Source organism: Pelodiscus sinensis, chromosome 7 (genome assembly GCF_052426305.1).
Source record: "Pelodiscus sinensis isolate ZL-2025 chromosome 7, ASM5242630v1, whole genome shotgun sequence".
NCBI classification, from domain to species: domain Eukaryota; kingdom Metazoa; phylum Chordata; order Testudines; family Trionychidae; genus Pelodiscus; species Pelodiscus sinensis.
In genome coordinates this window covers 39,105,657-39,127,600 of record NC_143058.1, presented here as the reverse complement: position 1 = coordinate 39,127,600, position 21,944 = coordinate 39,105,657, and the positions used below count along the sequence as shown (strand labels likewise).

Here is a 21,944-nt window from a genome sequence, read left to right as displayed (position 1 = left end):
GAGATGCCCCCCTGGGAGCCTCCTGCTTGCTGTGCAGGCTGTGAAAGGGAGAAGGAGGGGCGCTGATGTTAGGGTTTCCCTCCTCCCCCTACTCTGTACCATTTCTCCACACAGAGAGAAGGGAATGAAGGAAGTTTGGCAATGCAAATCTCTGTCGCTTTCACACAGTGTGTGTCTGTCATTCTCTCACACACATTGTCCTTCACTCGCATTTCACAACCCAGCACATACGTGGGGGGTGGTTGTTACTTCTGTTACTGCTTGCAAAGTGTGTTATTTTTGGTTTTTGACTGGTCTGTGCATTTCATCATTTTCATTTCTCTCTTATGCTTAAATGTAATTATTTGTGGCTGGAGTAATTATCCCTATGGTAATTGCTGCTCCTGGAAGTGGCTGGCATGTCCCTGTAGCCCTGAGAGAGGCAGAGCAGGGGGGCTCCATATGCTGGTCTTGCATGCAGACACCACCCCTGCAGCTCCCATTGATCAGTAACAGGAAATCATGGCCAGTAGAAGCTATGGGCTGTGGGGCAGCACATGACGCTATTGCTCTATACACCAGCTGGTTTCAGGAGTAATGCAAGGGCAGGAGTAAGCCTGCCATAACTCCACTGCTCCAGCATCTGGAAGCTGTCTCAGGTAAAGGGTACCCAGTTAGAGCCTGCTTCCTGACCCCCTGTCCCAGCCCTGAGCTTCCTCCTACACCCTACCTCCTGCCCCAGACGTGAGTCCCCCTGCACCCAAACTTCTTCCAGAGCTTGTACCCTGTAACCTTTCCTGCACACAGTCCCCCACCCTGCGCTAAGCCTGGAGCCCCTCCCACACCAAATTCCTTGGCCCAAGATCGGAGCCTGCACCCCATATCCCTACTCCTGCCTAGTGAAAGTGAGTGAGGATGGGGATAGAGAGAGCAGGGAGAAGCCTCAGAGAAAGGGTGGAACAGAGGCAGGGCCTCAGAGAAGAGGCAAGAAGGAAGTGGAGCAAGGGTATTTGGGTTTGAGGTAGATCTTACATTGCACATAAATTGAAAAAGTGATCTTGTGGTTAAAAAGGTGAAAGGCCACTGCACTGCACTATTGTATGAGGTGAAAATATTTTATTTTTACAGGGCAAATAAATATAAAGTGAGCACTGTACAATTACATATATTTGAAAATGTAGAAAAACATTAAAAAATTAAATTTCAATTGGTATTCTATTAATAGTGCAATTAAAACTGCAGTTAATCATGATTTTTAATTGATTCTTTTTTTTAGCTAATTGCATCAGAGAACTTTGCAGTCCTAATATTTATTTATCACATGAAGCAAAAATTTGTTTGAAATATTTAGTGGATTTATGCTGGACTAGCTGCCAATCTGCATCTTGTTTTTTTATACAAAATGTAAACATTTATATTTGAGGAGTGCTTTAGTTTAAGTGCAAGGTGCTGTGCATATATCTCTATATACAATTACTTGATCTGTTGTTTTGTCTGGATAATATAATAGAGTGGAATTCCCTTAATAGCTTAAACAAAAAACAGGACTATGTAGCACTTTAAAGACTAACAAACCATCTCGTTAGTCTTTAAAGTGCTACATAGTCCTGTTTTTTGTTTCAGCTACACCAGACTAACACGGCTACATTTCTATCACTTAATAGCTTAATGTGACCACTAGATGTCAATCATGGTCATTCCAGACTTCTCACACACATGTAGTTTGTCTGCTCTGGATGTTTTCCCACATACATGCATTCATTGCTCATTTCTCTTCTGCTAACATGCAGATATCAATGTGTGTAATGGTATTTTTACTCTTTAACCTCAAACAAAATGTTATTTTGAATTTGATTTATCCTGATTGTGCATTTATTTTGTATGGTTGAAGATGACATCCTGTCATATATATGTTGATCTTAACAACAGGAAAAATTTGAGATTCATAAATTGTCTTCAGAGTACTAAGAAAAGGGCTGTTAAGATATTGTATCCAAGTACTATCAGTAAAAAAGAGAACAAATGAGAGGAGGAGGGGAACCCTCTTTCAAGGTTGTTACAGAGAAAAGATCTTTAACAAGTAATTATTGGGAATTAGCTCTGAGACTATGCATTTCCACAGACTTTTAGCATATGGTGACTGTGCTCTCTTAAGATTATTTGTTATGTGTTCTGGTATCTCAAGAGCAGACACTGAAGTTCCATGCCTCAACTATTGTGGCAAAAATTGCAGAGATGACAGTTTAAAGTCCAAAAAGAAAAATACAGGTTGGCTCTCCCTGCCCCAGCATCCTTGGGACCTAACTGGTCCCAAAGAAGGGAATTTACCAGACCAGGAAGATCCCCTGCCACGGCCCCTTAGCCCTCCACTCCTCCCTACCACCGGCTCATTCCTTCCTAAATGGGCTGCCTGCTAATATTCCCAAGGCCGGCTCTTCTGCCCCAGGACTCTTTCGTCCAAGAACATCCACGATCCTTTGGGAGTACAGATGTTGCTGGACCAGAGAGGCCTGATTAAGGTGCCACCTATAACAATGGCAGCAGCATCTTACAAGATTGCAGAGTAAAGAAAATAGCACACATAAGAAATTTAAATGTTTTTAAGTAGCATCTCATCTGAAAAAAATAGTTTGAATTTTTTCTTGGAAAGGCACATAGCTTATTGAACTAGGGGAACTGGAAAATGGAAAAGACAAAAAAGCCATTGCCACCAAGTGAACTATATTTGAAATTAAAGTGTTTTTTTTAAATTAGTTATTTCTGAGACTTCTGCTGATGGGAGGAGTTGTCCAGAAAGGTAATTCTATCAATAACATTTGCTTTCTGAGCTCTCTGAAAGAATTGGAGGAGGATGGAAACTAATGGTTCTTCTTCGAGTGGTCCCCGTGGGTGCTCCACTCCAGGTGTCGGGTCCCGTCCCGGCGCCGCTGGTCGGAAAACTTCTATAGCCGTAGCCGAGCCGGACCGCGCACGCGCGAACACAGCGCGCGGCGTTCGCGCCTTTGCAACGGACCGGCTCCCCCTTGTCAGTTCCTCTCAGCCGCCCGTGGTTGCTGGCGGAACGCCGTTTGTCTCCTCAGACAGGAGCCGTTACTACACAAAAAAAAAAAAAAAAAAAAGAAGAAAGAGAAAGTTAGTTAGTTAATTGGTTAATAATAGTTAGTTAGGTTAAAAAAAAAAAAAAAAAAAGAAAAAGAAGACAAAAAGACAAAAACGAGAAATTATGCCTGGGTCACCGGGATTTAAACGGTGCGCTCTCTGCAAAGAAGCCATGCCAGCATCTGACGGGCATGAAGCCTGTGTCAGATGCTTAGGAGAGGCGCATGTGCCACAAAAATGCACTCACTGTGCTAAATTGACTCCGCGGGCACGCAGAGATAGAGATATGCGCCTGAAACTGCTGTTGTGTGACAAAGCTTTACAGCCTCCGGAGCAGCAGGTCTCAAAGTCCTCTATAGCACAAAGGAAGAGATCAGATTCCCCTGAGGCGTTGGGATCAAAAAAGAAGAGAGTTTCTCCCACCCGCTCTCTCCCGCCTCCCTCGCTGTCCCGGGCTGGTCAGGAGCACAAGCCGGGTGTCTCCGGGGCGGCAACGCACTCAGGCAGGTCGCATAAGCCGCAAGCGGCAAGCCGCTCGTTATCAGCACCGGCTCCGCGTCCCGCCGAGAGCACGGTCGCTGCGGAACGCTCGGCACCGCCACAGGGGCTGGAGCCGCGACAGTCTGCCCAGCCGCATCGAGCGGCACCGCAAACGGCTATTGGGGGCCAGGACAAGCCGGCACCGTGCTCGGCACCGGATGCCGCATTGCCAGATGGCACCGGGGAGCGGAATGAACGGGGCCGGCAGATCGCCCCCCACCGTGCCGAGTCGGCACCGGCAGATCATGCTGCTATCGCAGCTGCACCGGGTGACCCTCTGCCTGCGGTGCCGGGCAGGATGCTAATGCCTGCCGACAATCCTGGCGAAATTATTCCTCCCCCTACCAGCTGTTCCTTATCAGTGCAAGGGGGAGAGGCTTCCCCTGCCTCAGCAGTCCCGACAAAGGCTGCTAGAAAGTCAGCACGAAGGCATTCAATTTCACCTTCACCTCAGCCTTCAGTTTCTCCTTCTCAGTCAATGAGGGCTAGTCATCCTCCGTTGTCTCATAGCCCAACAATGCCTTCTCCTCGCTGTAGGTCAAGATCTTGTTACTCTGACCATCGGGAACGATATCATTGCTACCGTCGGGAATCATCATACAGATCCCGCTCACCTAGCTACTCCCCGCCTAGAGCTTATCATAGGCGGTATGACAGCAGATATTCCTCGCGAAGGTCTTCCCCTGACCATTTTGAATATAGAAGTCACCGGTCAGTTTCGGGATATGGGAGACCTCATTCTCGCTCTCATCACTGCTGCTGCCATACTCCTCATGAGGCACGTCAATCATCTCCAATTCAACACTGGAAGAGGGCATCGCCTAAGCACCAGAATCCTTCGCCTTCAGTTCAGCTATCTGAGCCCGAGGAAGGCCAGATATCGGATACGGACGATCAATTACGATCTGTAACTCAAAAAGATATCTCGACATCTTCCCCAGACGATGCAGTGTTTGAAGGGGATCCATCTCCCCCGGACGACACTAAAGACTTTCAAGACCTTTTTAGGAGAGTAGCCCAGTCTCAAGAGGTTCAGATAGCAGACACTCCAACGAAGCAGTTTAAGCTCTGGAGAAATTTACACCCCAAACAACAATCTAAGGTTGCTCTTCCTATGGACGAGGCGATCCTCCAATCAGCAGCAGAGATTTGGAATACCCCGGCTTCGACTCCACCAACTTCGAAACCGGCGGAAAAGCGTTATTTTATAGCATCCAAAGACTCGGAATTTCTGTTTACTCACCCGCAACCAAACTCCTTGGTCGTCGACGCAGCTCTCCAAAGGGCTAAGAACCCACAATTGAAGAATGCGGGGGCTGATAAAGAGGCAAAGAAACTGGACATATTTGGCCGAAAGGTTTATACATCGGCCACCTTGCTGCTTCGCATAGCGAATTATACAGCTCTGTTGGCGAATCATAGCTTCGACAGTATAGCGAAACTTACAGACCTGTCCCAAAGATCATCGGAGGCAGACAGAGAGTTGTTACGATCGATCCTCAAGGAGGGCTATGCATGTTCCAAGGCCAATCTTCAGATAGCCATGGATATAGCAGATACAGCAGCTCGAGGAGTGGCAACAGCGGTGTCCATGAGGCGCTCTTCTTGGCTCGCCACGGCGGCAGTGCCCAAGGAGTTGCACTCCAAGGTAGAAGACCTCCCGTTTGACAAGGTGAGGTTGTTTGCAGAAAAGACAGATGAGGTGCTTCACACGGGAAAAGATTCAAGAACGACACTTCGGACGCTGGGGATGTACGCACCGCCATTCCGCCGCCGTCGTTATTTTCCATACCAAAGACGGTACGATTATCAGTCTCGGAGGCAAACAAATCGTCCGTTCGACCAGTCGCGACCTAGACAGCGCCCTCAACGAAGGCGTCCACCACCACCCAGGGTGACGGGCACGCCCGCCTCAAAACAGCAAGTTTGACTCCCTTGTCGGGGGCAAGCGCATCATACCAATCGTCATTACACAGACAAAACCCATTTTTCACCACCGCTTACGACCTTACTATCATCAATGGGTCGCAATAACATCGGACAAGTGGGTTCTGGAAGTCATAAGCAGCGGCTTCACCATTCCTTTCACTTCCATCCCTCCCACCACCCCACCCTCCCCGTCCCTTTTCAGGGACCCATCTCACGAGGATCTCCTGCGACAGGAAGTCCATCACCTCCTGGACATCGGAGCGATAGAGAGGGTCCCCGATCAGTTCAGGGGAAGAGGGTTCTATTCCAGATACTTTCTAACGGAAAAGAAATCGGGGGGCTGGAGACCCATTCTCGATCTAAGACGTCTGAATCGTTATCTTCGCAGACAGCGCTTCAAAATGGTGACACTGACTTCCATAATCCCATCCCTCGATGTCAACGATTGGTTCGCTGCCCTCGATTTACAAGATGCGTATTTTCACATCACAATACATCCCGCGCACAGGCGTTTTCTGCGATTTGTGATAGGTCTCGATCATTTTCAGTATCGGGTTCTACCATTCGGTCTGGCTTCAGCACCCAGAGCCTTCTCAAAAACCCTGGCCGTCGTGGCAGCTCATCTGCGTCGGTTACAGGTGATAATATATCCATACCTGGACGACTGTTTAATAAAAGGTGCCACGCAGCGAGAGGCATCGCAGATGGTGGCGACGGTAGAACAAACGTTCGAGTCACTCGGCCTCCTCCTCAACAGGAAAAAATCAACACTTATTCCGACGCAATTCATAAAGTTTATAGGGATAAACCTCGATTCACGCACGGCGAGAGCTTACTTACCTCTCGAAAGGTTTCAAGCGATCAAGGATCTCGTGACCATACTAACCAGCAACACCATGGTATCGGTACACAGTTGCCTGCGTCTCCTGGGTCACATGGCAGCGGCCACTGCTGTAGTTCCTCATGCGCGCCTCCACCTGAGGGGTCTCCAACATTGGTTGTCCACAGTTTATGTCCCTGTAAGGCACGACATCCAAAAGGTAGTATGCCTACCTCCGCATGTCCAAAGATCCCTGCAGTGGTGGACGAAAAAGCAAAACCTTCTGCCAGGGGTTCCATTCCATCGACAACAACCATCGGTACAGATAACATCGGATGCCTCACTCATCGGCTGGGGGGCCCACATGGGCAGCGAACGAATTCAGGGCAAATGGTCTCCCAGCGAAAGGCGTCTGCACATAAATCTGTTGGAGCTTCGGGCAATCTTCTGCGCATGCAAACATTTTCTTCCCCACATCAGAGGTCTGACAGTGAGGATACTGACGGACAATATAGCTGCAATGTATTATGTCAACAGACAAGGAGGAGCACGGTCACGGTCCCTATGCGCCGAAGCAGTGCGATGTTGGAACTGGTGCATACAGAACAACGTAACCATAGCAGCGTCGTACTTACCTGGCACCGCCAATGTAATTGCAGACTCTCTCAGCAGGCAATTCCCCACGGATCACGAGTGGGAGATAAGGACAGATGTACTTTCTGTGGTATTTCAGAAATGGGGGATTCCACAGGTAGACCTATTCGCAACATACAACAACAAGAAATGTCGCCTGTATTGCTCGAGGGCAGGGCTCGGCAAGGGCTCTCTCGGCGATGCGCTTCTGGTCACATGGAAGAAGACACTTCTGTATGCTTTTCCCCCCACAGTGCTTATCTCCAGGACACTGGAGAAAATCAGCTTAGAAGCGGCGACTGTCATTCTGCTAGCGCCAGCGTGGCCCAGGCAAGCCTGGTATCCATTCTTACACAGAATGTCAGTTCAACCACCTTACCCTCTTCCTCTTCACCAAGACCTCCTTACTCAGGAACGGGGCACGCTGTTACACCCCAGACTGCAGGCGTTGCATTTGACGGCGTGGCTCCTCAGTGGTTAAAAGGGGATGAAAATCTCTGTTCTGAGCAGGTCAAGACAATACTTCTACACAGTAGGAAAGACTCTACGAGGAACACGTACCTTGCAAAATGGCGGAGATTCGCTGACTGGTGCATTCAAAACGACATACACCCTCTCTCATCTCCTCTACAACACGTTTTGGACTACATCCTTCACTTACGGACTTCAGGACTGGCACTATCGTCCCTAAGAGTGCACTTGGCAGCCATCAGTGCTTTTCACCAGCCAATAGAAGGTTCCTCGCTCTTCTCCCATGCAATTACAAAGAGGTTCCTCAAAGGGCTCCTAAATTTGCATCCACCACGAAGGGCGCCTTCCCCTTCTTGGAATCTGGATTTAGTATTGGACACCATTATGTACCCACCTTTTGAGCCCTTGACATCAGTTTCTCTGCATATGCTAACAATGAAAACAGTCTTCCTCCTTGCAATTACATCGGCAAGAAGGGTAGGTGAACTGGGGGCGTTGATGGCAAGCCCTCCTTTTACAGTTTTTTCCAAAGATACAGTGATGCTGCGATTACACCCAGATTTTATCCCCAAAGTCTGTTCTTCCTTCCATATTAACGAGCCTGTGGTCCTCCCGACTTTTTATCCCAAGCCTCATTCTTCAACTAGGGACGCTCTGTTTCACACGCTCGATGTCCGACGTGCGCTCTCTTTCTATATAGATAGAACACGTCAATGGAGACGCACTGACAGGCTGTTGGTATCTTTGGCACCTAGATCAAAGGGCAAAGCGCTTTCTGCTCAACGCATTGCAAATCTCATCACTCTCTGTATTACGAAATGCCACTTCCTTAGGAATAAGCCTCTACCTGTTTTACCTCGGGCTCATTCTACGCGAGCGGTAGCGACTACCACTGCCTTTGCAAAGGGTATTCCCCTTGCGGATATCTGCCGGGCAGCTACCTGGGCCTCTAGCGCAACTTTCGCACGGCATTATGCCGTAACTAAGAGGTGGGCTTCAGATACAGCGGTAGCCTCTGCAGTCCTGTCCACAGTAGAAAATAACTGACCCGGAGCGCATTCTGGGTTACTGCTTTATACTCACCTGGAGTGGAGCACCCACGGGGACCACTCGAAGAAGAAGAAGAAGTTACTCACCCTGTGTAGTAACGATGGTTCTTCGAGATGTGTCCCCGTGGGTGCTCCACGCCCCACCCTCCTCCCCGCTCCGGGTCTTTCTGCTTTATCTTTCAGAGACCGAGCGGTGAGAGGAACTGACAAGGGGGAGCCGGTCCGTTGCAAAGGCGCGAACGCCGCGCGCTGTGTTCGCGCGTGCGCGGTCCGGCTCGGCTACGGCTATAGAAGTTTTCCGACCAGCGGCGCCGGGACGGGACCCGACACCTGGAGTGGAGCACCCACGGGGACACATCTCGAAGAACCATCGTTACTACACAGGGTGAGTAACTTCTTCTCAGGTGTCTTTTCTCATAGAAGAATCTATAGGAAGAGAAAGTGCCAAAACTGCAAGAAGAGCTATATCTTCCTTTCCACAAGGAAGAGTTTATGACCTTAGTGAGGAAGATAAAATGCAGCTTGTATAATCCAAATGGGTAGATTTTGGGACCTTCCATTTTGATTATAGGGCAACCCTTTTATATCACATCAAATATCCTGAGGGAAATCTTTCCTGAGATGCACATTACAGTTGTCTTTGGGAACTAGAAGGTGTAGAGGAAGTTGAAATTGTGAAAGGAAATTAAGGCTGCTTCTAACATTACGTTTAATGTGGATTTTCCTACTCTAACTATTCTAGGTCCACAGAAGATCATGCCCTGGAAAGAGCAGTGGTGCTTCACTGCACCTTTACCTCGAAATAAGCTATATAATGTGCACTATGAATATTGCATAACTTATTTTGAGGTAATTTCAAAATAAAGTGCTATTTCGAAATGTCTCTTAACCCTCGTGGAACGAGGATTACAGGGTAGTCGAAATAGCACGCCCATTATTTCAAAATAGATTTTGAAATAATGGGCATGCTCAAAAGATACAGAATATCTATTTCAGGTTACTTCCAGGATCCTGAAATAGCGCTGCAGTCTAGACGTAGCCTTAGTGTGCTGCAGAGTCCCAACAACCTGGAGGTGCTGCGTTGTAGGGTCCCTGGGATCCCAAGGAGTGAGAGAAGAACACAGCAGAGATCCTTTTCACTCAGGCCCCCTGCTTACCTTTCTTTTCCCCTCTGTGTACCTGCTTTGATTCCCTGGAAGCCAAATTTTTGCTGTACTTTGGGGATCATCTGGCCAGAGTTTAATGGAATGGTTTGTGTATAGCCAGACAGAAATTCTGGTTTCATATATGCAAGTCTTCCTCTGGTCAAGTCCCACAGAAATTAGTAACATTTCTTTGTATTTACACTGGTATAAATGTGCATAAAATTTGACCTTTTATTTTTAATATACATTTCACTTTTCTTCATGGTGTCTCATACTTTTCTATTTTTTGATCTTTTCTCAGTAACATTAGTAGTGCTTTGTTTTTGCTAGTTCATGTTCTTAAAATGAATGTTTCAGTTAATCTGTTCTTATTTCTAGCCTGCAAATTCAGGACAACCCCCGTCACCACTGCTAAAACACTGTGCCTCAGTTCTTGAAACTGTAGTAAAAACTGTACCAGGTCTTCAACATGCTGTCTTTTTAATTGGAAAGGTGAAATATTTATCAGGTAATATATGTATGTGGCTGCAAAAATATAAATATTTTTGTACTAAATAAATTGTAAAGGAGAAAATATATATACAGTAAACTTCCGATAATCCGGCACCTTTAGGACCCGGGGGGGTGCTGGATTATCGGATATTACAGACTATCAGAAGGGGGGGCTATGAGGGGTCTGGGGTGGGGTGGGGTGATGCTACCCCAGACCCCCTCATAGCCCTCCCTTCTGATAGTCCGGCTCTGTCCCAGGTGTACCCAAGTCAGCTGCTGCTGAAACTGACCAGCGGCTGATTCCAGGAAGCTGGGGCAGAGCAGCTCTTGTCTCGGGCTTCCTGGAGTCAGCTGCTGGTCAATTTCAGCAACGGCTGAATCCGGGACAGCTGGGGTGCTGCTGGGTTGGTCCCGCAGCCCCAAGGGGCAGCGCTACTGGACCTACCCGGCAGCACTCCAGCTGTTCTGCCCCCTGCTTCCCGGATTCAGCGCTGGTCAGTTTTAGCAGCAGCTGAATCGGAGAAGCTGGGGGCAGAGCAGCTCCAATGGTCCGGCTGCCCGGAGCACTTCCGGGTTCCTGATGGTGCCGGACCATCAGGAGTGCCGGACCATCAGGAGTGCCGGACTATTGGAGTTTTACTGTATTTTAAAGTACTATATAATTAAAATATTAGCTGATTTCTTATAGTGTCTGCTCTTTTTTTGAGAACACGGTACTAGAATTATTTCTTTTTTTGCTTTATTACCTGAGTATTCTATTAAAATGCACTTCTGAAAAAATAGAAATGTAGCATTGTTTTATTTTATTTTTCTGTAAGAAGAATCTTTCAAAATAGAAGTAGGGAGTGGATGGCTCAGGCACTGGGGATAATGAAACAATTTCTGTCTATGCACACAATGGCAGCAATTAAAAGTATTTAGTAGCAGCTATTTGAGGTCATTAACAACCTGTTAAATACATCTAATGAAGTGAGTTTTACCCAGGAAAGCTCATGATGTAATAAATTTGTTAGTCTCTAAGATGCCACAGGATTACTTGTTGTTTTACAGTTGCAAACTAACATGGCTACCCATCTGAAGCTAACGGCTTGTCTACATTTGAAATGCTATGGCACTAATTGGGGTTCCATATAGATAATCCCCCTTCTGGCGAAGGATGTGTACATTGGGGCTGTGTTTAGACTGGCAAGTTTTTCCGCAAAATCATCTGCTTTTGCGGAAAAACTTGCCAGCTGTCTACACTGGCTGCTTGAATTTCTGGAAAAGCACTGAGGATCTCATGTAAAATCATCAGTGCTTTTCCGGAAAAACTATGCTGCTCCCGTTCGGGCAAAAGTCTTTTTCCGAACGACTTTTGTGCAAAAGGGCCAGTGTAGACAGCATAGTTCTGGTTTCTGCAAAAAAGCCCCGATCGTGGAAAAAGGCGATCGGGGATTTTTTTGCAGAAAACCGCGTCTAGATTGGCCACGGATGCTTTTCTGCAAAAAGTGCTTTTGCGGAAAAGCATCCTGCCAATCTAGACGCGCTTTTCCGAAAATGCTTTTAACGGAAAACTTTTCCGTTAAAAGCATTTTCGGAAATTCATGCCAGTGTAGACGTATCCTGGGAGTTAACTTGTTTTAACTGCATTGCTAAGTGCTTTGAATTTTTCAGTGCAGATCATGCCTAAGTAAAAGAGACTTATCTTCAACACTGGGCTTTGGTTTTCTCTCTCTTTTTTTTTTTTTTTTAATTTTGTTTCTATTTTGTTTAAATCATTAGGTGATATTGAGGCATCCCGCAGCATCCTACAGCATTGTCTTGACCAGAATCCTTCTTATCCAGATGCTCATTTACTTATGGCTCAGGTTCATTTGTCCCAAAACAATTTTAAGCTCTGTTCTCAATCCCTGGAACTCTGTCTGAGCTACAATTTTGAGGTGAGTTTGATCAAAGGAATTAAACTCTTTTATTCAATCAGTTTTGCAACACTTCTTCTAAATCTTGCACAGCAAGATGCATGATTATAATACTTAGTTATCTTTTCACTGCAAGATTGATATCTGAAATTATTTGTCTTATGAATAATTTTAATTGTAAGGCAAATTTGGACTGTGATGAAGTCAGAGCTCCACATTTGCCTATTAACTCACCGCAAGGTGTCAGAATTGGAGTACAGGAGAAAGAAACAGCTCCCCCCCCTTCTAATCTCTCTCTCTCTCTCTCTCTCAAGAATGGTTGACAGAACTAAGTATAACAGTGTATAAGGACATCTGTCTGTCTAAGTTTTAGAGAGTTTGTACATCTGTCTGTCAATCTGTCAGTGAGTCCGTTTGTTCAAGAACTCCTCCTAAACGATAAGGGCTAGGACCCCCAAATTTGGTATACAGCTTCCTCTTATCCTAACTTAAAGCAAGATCAGAGTTTGGTTGTGCCAAGAAAAGAGGAAGTCCCTGGAATGGGATTGTTTCCCATAACACTGAAAGGGAGGAAACTGAGAGCCAGGACAGTTATGCTCTGCAATGACTACTGGGGGCAGCAGGCATGGGAGACTGTTATACTACAGAGTGACCACAGGGGGATTGCTGGACCAGAAAGAGTGGCCAGCTGGAGTAGGGCTCTCTGTATTACTGGCCATGGGTAAGTGTCTCCCCTGGACCAAAACCCTCCCCCTGGTCCTTGGCAGAAGCACTTAGCATTTCAGCCCTGTCCCAGGAGGAGCTGTGGGGCCAGGTCTGGGCAGCAGAGCCCTGGCACACCTCCCCACCCCTCACCAGGAGGAGTCTCCAGTCAGGCAGCATGTCCCTGGACACTTCAGGGAGATGCCATCACCAGAGCTGTGCCTCCCTCACCGCTGCCGGAGCAGCACTGCCCTTTACTGCTGCAGGTAGCCCCAGCAAGCCCCCGAACACCTCTCACCTCCTCACCCTGAGCTTCCTACTCTTACCTGCTCCCTCGCTGCCCTCAGTCCCCCCACGCTTTCCACTTCCTGCCCTCAACCCTCCTTGCCTCCTGATCCTCCAGCTTCTGCACCTTTTGCCCCCGGCCCAAACTCCTGTCCAGAGGCACCCCTCCCCTCCCAAACCTAACACCATACTCCATACAATCATTTAAATACAGCATATACATTTTCCTTTTAATTTCCAAAAAAACTCCAAAAAAGAAACATTACTACAGTTAACGACCTGAGCAACACTGAGTACATCTACTAGTACTATCTAAAGAGGATCTGTGTTACCAGATACATCCTGCAATAAAGTTATGAAAGAATCTAAGAAGGATGGCCCAAAGTTGTACTGCCTTTCAATAAATCTGAGAACAATTGTTACTGTCAGTATTTTGCTTGTTATCCTGATCAGCAAACCTAGCACTCTAAACAGTGGTAGCTCTGCAATGGCCTTCCCCACTCACCTATTGTGGTTGATTGAAGGCTTGACACTGCAAGGTGCTGAGATCTCTGGTCCATTGAAGTCACTGGATTACTCACAAATTTAGAGTTAAGTGCTTTGCTGGACAGGCCTTGCTGCTGGGCTCAGCAGTTTGCAAGAATGAATTCTGAATGAGTATCTAGTTAGGACTTTGCAGGAGGGCTAATGAGACAAATTGGTTTTTATTTCCTTTCTAAAATTATCCTCAGCCCACCTTCTGTTCACCAAACATTGATGTGTGTAGGGTAGCTAAATGGAAAAAAACCAAAACCTACTGATGTGCTTGAAATTTACACTTTCCATCACTTCCCCTTAATATAAAAACAGACTAATTCAAGCAGGTGGAGTGGATGATTGCCATAGTGGGTTTATGTGTATAAGTTAATTGCCAAGTTATGTATGTCATGGAATGTTCCACTCATTTTCTTTAAACTATCATACCAACTTACTGAAGCATGTGCATTTGTGTATGGCTTAGTTGGGGAGATGCTCAGAAAACATCTGTAACAAGCAAGTTCATTATAAGTAATGGTCTAGAGTATGCCTTTTCATCTCAAGATCAAGGTTCTGACTCATGAGATTAGTTCCTTTGTATGGTTTGTGAGGTTTTATTAAAAAAAATTGTCTGGCACATTCTTTGAAGACAGTTTTACTAATGGGAAATAATATACATGTGTCTAGCAAATGTTGTAACATGGATTATTAGCCTTTATTATACCTTTCTCTAAATATATTTTAGACAAATTAAGAAATATTTGTTAATTATTAATTATTAATTTCAGGTGAGAGAACATCCTTTGTATCACTTAATTAAAGCCCAGACCCAAAAGAAGATGGGAGAAATATCAGAAGCTATTAAAACCTTGCAGATGGCAATGAGTTTGCCTGGAATGAGAAGATCTGGGGCTTTCTCAAAAGCAAAAGCAAAAAGAAATGAAATTGATGCAAGTATTCGTGTATCTGTCTTTCTGGAATTGGTAGATGCTCATCATTTGAATGGAGAACAGGTATGACAATGAGCAGTTTAATAAAATGCGTGTACATTTGAAGTGCAATACAGACCTCAGTTATTCCATTTACGAAGGTGTTTACCTCTGATTAAGTCCATAACAAACCCTTACGGTACATTACAGGAAGTCTTCACTTTAGAAGACAATTCCATGGACATAGCAATATCTAAATTTCAAGGTTTGTTTTGAGTTTGGTTCTCTGGCTGTTCAGAGACAAATACAAATTCTTTGCTATTTTCAGATCTGAGAGGTTTTTTTAACATATGCAGATGCACTGTTCTGAGATTCAAGCAGGATGCAATGCCTATCTAGTGAGGAGTTAACTTCATAGCCCATCTGTGATCACTTAAATGCTATGATTAACCATTGTGCTATTTGTAGTTGTATGAGGCTGTCATGGAATCACGAGATTAGTATTTTCTTGTCTCTGTATGGGCTGGGGGAGGAACATCCTTCAGTGTGACAGCCCTCCTTAGGGTCACACCACAGGGGGTAACCCCTAGACTCCATTGCCTCCTGGAACCATACATCAGAACTTTCAACATGCCTGTGTCTCTCTATGAATTCCCCTCAGTGCAAGGCTGACCCAAGCATGGTGCAGAGCCCAGGACAACCCGCTGCTTCTTCCCCAGGCCCTACCTCTTCCTGCCCCTGCTCCACCCTCACTTCGCCCCTTCCCCAAAACTCCCAAGCTCTCCTCTCCTGAACAATCCTGGGAGCTGGCTGAGCAGGTGCCACTTACTCGCAGCCACCTAGGCTGAGAATCCCCCTGAAGCACAGTGCTCCCCAAAGAACAGGGCCCGGCATGACCACCCTGAACCATCCAATGGACAACTCTACCACAGTGAGTCCAATAGCCCCAGTGAGGGGCCTTCACACCCAGAGGGAGCAGTGCAACACCAATTGCTCAACTCCAGTGACTCTCAGCTAGTGTAAAAACAGAAAGATTTATTGTATGTTTGGAACACAGAACAAAAGGTTCTCAGGGTCTTCAAGCCTAGAAAGTCTCAGCAAGAGTCCATCTAGGACTGTCCAGCATCTAGCTCAGACGTCTCTGGGTCTCATCCAGAAGTGACTACTCCTTTCTGCAGCCCCACACTCTCTCTCCTCCAGCACCCTACCTTCATCCTTTATCTTCTTCCCCAGGCAAAAATGTTTACCTGGTCTCTCTCTCTTCGGCTCTTGGTACTCCTGCTGGCCAAAATCAGCTGGCTTCCAAGCTGGGGAGGGCATTTGGGCCATCAGTTGCTAAATTACAAATCATCCAGGCTACTAGGAGAGATTGCACTTGGGCCTCATCACCTCATTAAACAAATAGCACATAGGGGAAACTATGACACACAGAGCATTAATCCAAAATATAAAGACAATCCCCCACTTTGTCACAGAGACACTGGCTAATATGTTTACTCAGTGTAGCTGGATCTTCAATATTAGCTGCATCCTGCAATTACGTTTTATTTGAATGTATGTTTCATAGCACTACATGCTGTAGTATATTCTTATAAGTGCAACGGTGATGTTTGCTACTGTTTTCTGCTACTTTTGTTCACCTTGTGTAGCTTTCAGCTAATCACAAGTAAGTCTACATTTCCCTTTTTTAAACATTTTAAAGTAAATTGCACATATTTTGTTTTATAAATGGTAGTCATCCATTTATTTGTGATATAGGTGCATTCTCGAGGTCAAGAGAAAAAATCATTCTGTTTTACAGCATGAAGCTGCTAAAGTACTACAAGATGCCATCAATGAATTTGCTGGCACCCCTGAAGAATTACGAGTTGTGATTGCTAATGCAGACCTGGCTCTTGCACAAGGAGATATTGAACAAGCCTTAACCATGCTCAGGAATATTACATCTGAACAGCCTTACTTTGTACAAGCCAAAATAAAAATGGCAGACATTTATCTTCAATACAGAAAAGAGAAAAAATTATATGCAACCTGCTATAGGTAAAAAAAAATCTGTGGTATATACCATAACCTTTCTCTGTGTGAAATATTAATATTTTGTGCAGCCCTTGTATTCCTCTTCCGAAATTGATTAAATTATTAAATTCATCTACATAGTATAATCCATTAAAGTAACAATGCAAAGTATCATTTACCTGAGACTACTTTTCAGAATAAACAACAACTGGATAAACACTTGATAGATCGGCAGTAATTTTTTAAAATAGACTCAGGATGTCTGAAAGAGGAAACATAAATAGTTCTGAGTATTAAGGAAAGTGTATAGTTCTTAAAATTTTAATCTGCAAGATAAAGCTATTTTAATATTTAAATTCCTCCAATACTGTTTTGGCTAAGATCATGTGTAATAATTTTTGCGACATCATACATAGACAGAAAAGGAGCAGATACTAAAAGTTCATTTTTGAAAATTAACAGTAAATTATTTGAACTGGGTTTTTTTAAGTCACAGATAGCAAGGATCATAAATATATTTATTCAAAAATTTTCATTTGAGTCTTCCTGAAATCATGGTTTATTTCTAATCTTCTGTGATACTCCAGCAATCACTGTACTATCACAACTGCCACAAGCAAGTTATTGGCTTATGGATGTCAAGTAAATCTCTCGTTTTTTGTTTTTGTTTTTAAGCATTGTATAGAGCTGTGAATGTCTAAATTCTAATATCCTGAGGTTGCACCTGTACATTCTTTAATTAGCCCTTTTATGTGAAGGGCAAAAATGTACTTATTCTGAGCTAGTCATGCCCCCATCCTGAATAGGATAGTGATTGGCACTCACCTAGGCTAGGTTTACACTACGGACTTTACAGAGGCCACAGCTCTGCTGCTATAAGGTCTCTGTGTAGCCACTTTTTTTGTTGGCAGAAGAGAGCTCTTCTGCTAGCGTAATTTAACCACTCCCAATGAGCAGAGTTAGTTTTATCATCAGGAGAATCTCTCAGTGCGGGCCAAACCAGCACTTTTGCTAGTGGAACTTGTGTCAGTCAGGAGGTTATTTTTTCATACTGCTGACAAATAAAAGTTTAACTTAAAAGGTGGTAGTATAGACACAACTCTTCATGGAGGGATTCACACTGACATGTACTTGAAGAAAGAATGGTAACTTACATTACTGAACTGTTGTTCTTGTAGGTGATGTAGTTGGTGTGAATCCCATGTCCTAGCCTCCATCTCAGTTTTCAGAGTCCTTGGCTGTCATGGTTTTCCAGTTATGGGGACACTGAAGGAGGTTGTGGCAGTGATAGACTGCTGTTCAGTGGATTCCAAAGTCACTCATGGGAGGTACATGAATATCTATAGTGGGATCCACACTGACTTCATCTCAAAACTATGATTACTTTAGAGTGAGTAACCATTGTTTACATATTCTTTAAAGTACCAATATTAACCCTTTAATTAAACACAGTTGTCTTTTTTTTTTCTTTTCAGAGATCTGGTGGACAAACTGCCAAGCTGTCATACTTTTCTTCTCCTTGGTGATGCATATATGAATATTCAAGAGGTGAGTATCTGCATCATGATAAAAGATGAGAATAGTTAAGTCATTGGCAGTAATTAACTAGGTTGATAGTCTCCTAATTCTCGTTCTCGTTCTGTTAACAGATGATCAGGAAGCAAAATGTGTATTAAGGAAAACTTAAGTTCTTCAAATGATGTCTCTGTGGGTGTTCCACTCTGGGTGTTGGTGCATACTCGCACCGGCAACTGGAGATGTTTCTAGCAGTGTCCTGCTGCACCATGCGTGCAGTGTAGTGCTTCCTTGTGCCATTGGTGTCCTTTAGGCACATGAGTGGTGTGGCCCCTCAATTCCTCCTTTATTGTTCTCAGCAGTAGACAGAGCTCCTCTCTCATGTTTTCCTCATCTGAAACGAGAAAAAAATCTGTTAAATCTCCTCAGTTCTTCTTCACTTCCGAGGTTTTGAACTCTTCCCATCCCATTCCTTGGGGGGGGAGGGGGAACCCCAATCCAAAACAAAACCTTTTTCCCTGTTAAAAACAAACAAACAGTTCTTCATCTTTTTTTTTTTTTTTTTTTTTTTTTTTTGGTTAACATGCCTGTTCCCTAGGCTTTAAGTGCTGTGACTTGTGCAGAGAGGCCATGTCTGCTTCGGATGGCCATTCATTCTGCATAAAGTGCCTTAGCGAGGTGCACATGACGCAGAAATGCTCCAACCTGACTGCGAGCGCTCACTGAGACTGCACTAAAAGACTTATCTATATGAAAAGTGTCTCCAACCTTCACGGGATGACTCACCACCCCACACCAAAGATGTGCACAAACCAAGAGGTATGGACAAAAGTCGTCCCTTTACCTCATCCGATAAGGCAAAGGCGAAAACCCGGGTTTCTCTGGTAAAATTGCTGTCTCTGGCACAGAGCTCATATAAGGTGAGTGTGGGTGACAAGTCCAGCACTTCAGGCATGGCACCACCTAACCTCGGTGCCGCACTAAAGAGCTCATTCTGAGCCCAAACAGAAGTTGGTAGCACTGAGCGCACCGCCTTCCACCACATCAACAATAAATCATAAGTCGGTGTTGAATATGGCACCCCAGAAACCTGCACTGAGATGCCTCCACCGTGGGCACTGACTCTGATTCCACCCTCAGCACCGTTGGCACTGGCCACAACTCTATGCTCAACCATACTCAGCATCTTCCCCCATTGAGAGTCTGTGCTTCCTCAGCACCACCCTGACCAGCATCAACGAGGTGCTCAATACAGTCACCCTGGTCACCAGCTCCATCACTATCCCATAGCGAGGCAGGAAGCGGTCAACACAGCTGTTTTTCTTCCCAACACTCAAGCCCCACTAAGCGGAACCAACCGTAGGAGCCCCACTCCACAAAACCATCTCACACTCCCCCACCACCTCACTGGTACTCTTAACACTGGCCTTATCTGCCACCTCCTTACCCAGGTCAATGGCATCCCTGGAATAGTTGGTTCTCCCATAGGAGCCACCATATCGCTCTTTCTACACCAGTCAGGGGACCACCATATTCTCCTCAGCCTACATCCAGAGATACGGCACCAAACTCCCCAGTATGCTCAGTGGAGGAGGACTTCCTATCTGAAGGAGAGAAGTCCCCACCTCATCACTCTTCCTTATCACCTGATGAGGCCATCATCCCGACCACCCCAGCCCTCATAGATGTCACCAAACAATTTCAAGAATTATTTAAGATGGTTCCCCCAGCACAGGAACACAATCTGTAGGCGGTGCAAGAAAAGCAGTACAGACTCTTGCATACCCTACACCCTTCCAGGATTGCTCTCCTTATTATGGATCCTGCCAATAACATTTGGCAGATCCTAGCATCAATCACACCTACGAACAAAAGGCTGACCATAAATATTTTATCCCTGCCAATGATACAGATTTATTATTTTCATATCCACCACCAAACTTCTTAGTGGTGGACTCCATCTGACATAAAGCTGCTAAACCTAACGTGAGGTCCACTCCCCAGTATAAGGATCACAAATGTCTGGACATCCTGAGTAGAAAAGTGTACTGGTTGGCAACATTAAGTGAAGAGTGGCCAATTATTCCGCTGTGCTTGCCGACTATGACTACACAAATTACTCCAAGTTACAAGAGCTTTCCCAGTACCTTCCAGAGCAAAAAAGACCACAACTCAACAGTACTATTCAAGAGGGACACACCGTTGCCTGCACTGCTTTAGTTGGCAATGGACGTGGTGGACTCTGCCACTTGCACCATGGCAACTGCCATCATCATGTGCAGAGCCTCCTGGCTCCAAGTGTCAGGCATAACTAGGGAGCTGCTGCAGAAGGTAGAGCAGTGGTCTCCAACCTTTTTACACCCAAGATCACTTTTTAAATGACAGAACAAGCCAAGGTCTATCGCCCTGCCCCTTCCTTGAAGCCCCACCCCTCTCTATTCTCACTTGCTATCTCCAACCCTTATACTGCTGCTTTTTTCCCCCAGGCACTGTAGAAGAGGTTTTTCCAGCATTTGGCCTGTCTAGACTGGACCAAATGTCAGAAAAACCTCTTCTTTTGGAAGTCCCCTTATTCCTCGTGGAAAGAGGAATATAGGGATGACCGAAAGATCATGTTTGCTCTTCCACTAAAAGAAGCAGAGAACAAATGCATCCCTGGATGCAGAAGTTTTTCTGGGATATCTCCGGAATCCTGAAAAACTTCTGCAGTCTAGCCATACCCTCGCTGGCTTGACAGGATGTATAGGCTCTGGGGTGGGAATAAGGGATTTGGGTGTGGGAAGGGGTGAGAGGTGCAAGTTCTGGGAAGAAATCTGGATGCAGGAGGAGGTGGATAAGGTGACGTTGGCTCGAGGAGGAGGCTCCAGGCTAGGTAGTGTTGGGGTCAGATGTAGGGTTAGGGTACTAAGCAAGCCACAGATTTCTGGATGTGAGGGCTCAGGAATTTGGGTTGGGGTATGTGAGGGGCTCAGGGCAGGGTGTTCCAGTGTATGATAGGCTCAGATGTAGGGTCTGGGGGAAAAGGGAGTGCAGGAGTGTTATGATGCTGTGGCCAGATGGGGGCTTGGCCCCAATTGGGGGTTTGTTGGCCAGGCTTCATTTTTAAATAAAATACTATGTCAAACACAAAAAGTTTCTGCATTGTCTTTATTTCTGAGAAGGGCAGGGAACCTGTTTTGAGTCAGGGGTCACTGACCCACAGAAAAGTCAGTTGGGGCCACACAAGTGAGATGCAAAAAAACCCCTTCCCCTCCCCCAAGCTTCACTAATGTGGCCCCAACTGTGTTAGTGGGAGCAGGGCACATAGTACTGGGGAAGGGTGCTAGTGGGTGCTTCGAGAGTGGTTAGGGTGCCAGTGGGGACAGAGTTCTGCAGCTGGGGGCAGAGAAGAGGGAACAGGGTGCCAGGAGGGCAAGGGGCAGGGTTCCAGTGGGGACAGAATTCTGTAGCTGGAGACAGGGGAGTGGGGACAGAATTCTGTGGCTGCGGAGTGGGAAGAGGGAACAGGGTGCCGGGAGGGCAGGGAATAGGGTGCCAGTGGGGGCAGAGTCTCCTGCACCCTCCTTCTCCCAGGATTCTCCCCTCCTCCTCCTCTCCCCCCGGGAAGATCTTGCTTCAACAGGAGGTCTAACACCTCCTAAATAGAAGTGGTAGAGCCAGTGCCAGCGGCTTTCCAGGGAAGGGGCTCTACTCAAAGTATTTTCTAACACAAAAGAAAAATGGTGGCTGGAGATCAATTTTAGATCTCAGAAAACTCAATAAGTATGTAAGGTACAGAAAGTTAGGGATGGAGACGCTAGCAACAATTATACCTTCGTTGGATCACGGGGATTGGCTTTCAGCTCTTGACCTACAGGATGCATATTTCCACATCATGATCCGACTGGCACATAGATGCTTTTTATGCTTTATAGTTGGCAAACAAC

General features: G+C 45.7%; 1 protein-coding gene across 4 annotated transcripts in view; it reads left to right on the top strand.

Moving 5' to 3' along the window:
• Nucleotides 1-21,944, top strand: part of TTC21B (tetratricopeptide repeat domain 21B) — a 133,186-nt gene that overhangs the window by 40,520 nt on the left and 70,722 nt on the right. For all 4 annotated transcript variants that reach the window (XM_006124791.5, XM_075933527.2, XM_075933528.2 and 1 more), the window contains 5 exons: nucleotides 10,044-10,173; nucleotides 11,919-12,076; nucleotides 14,347-14,571; nucleotides 16,289-16,527; nucleotides 17,979-18,051. In XM_006124791.5, coding sequence (XP_006124853.2) covers nucleotides 10,044-10,173; nucleotides 11,919-12,076; nucleotides 14,347-14,571; nucleotides 16,289-16,527; nucleotides 17,979-18,051 — 825 coding nt within the window. The remainder of the gene's footprint in view (nucleotides 1-10,043; nucleotides 10,174-11,918; nucleotides 12,077-14,346; nucleotides 14,572-16,288; nucleotides 16,528-17,978; nucleotides 18,052-21,944) is intronic.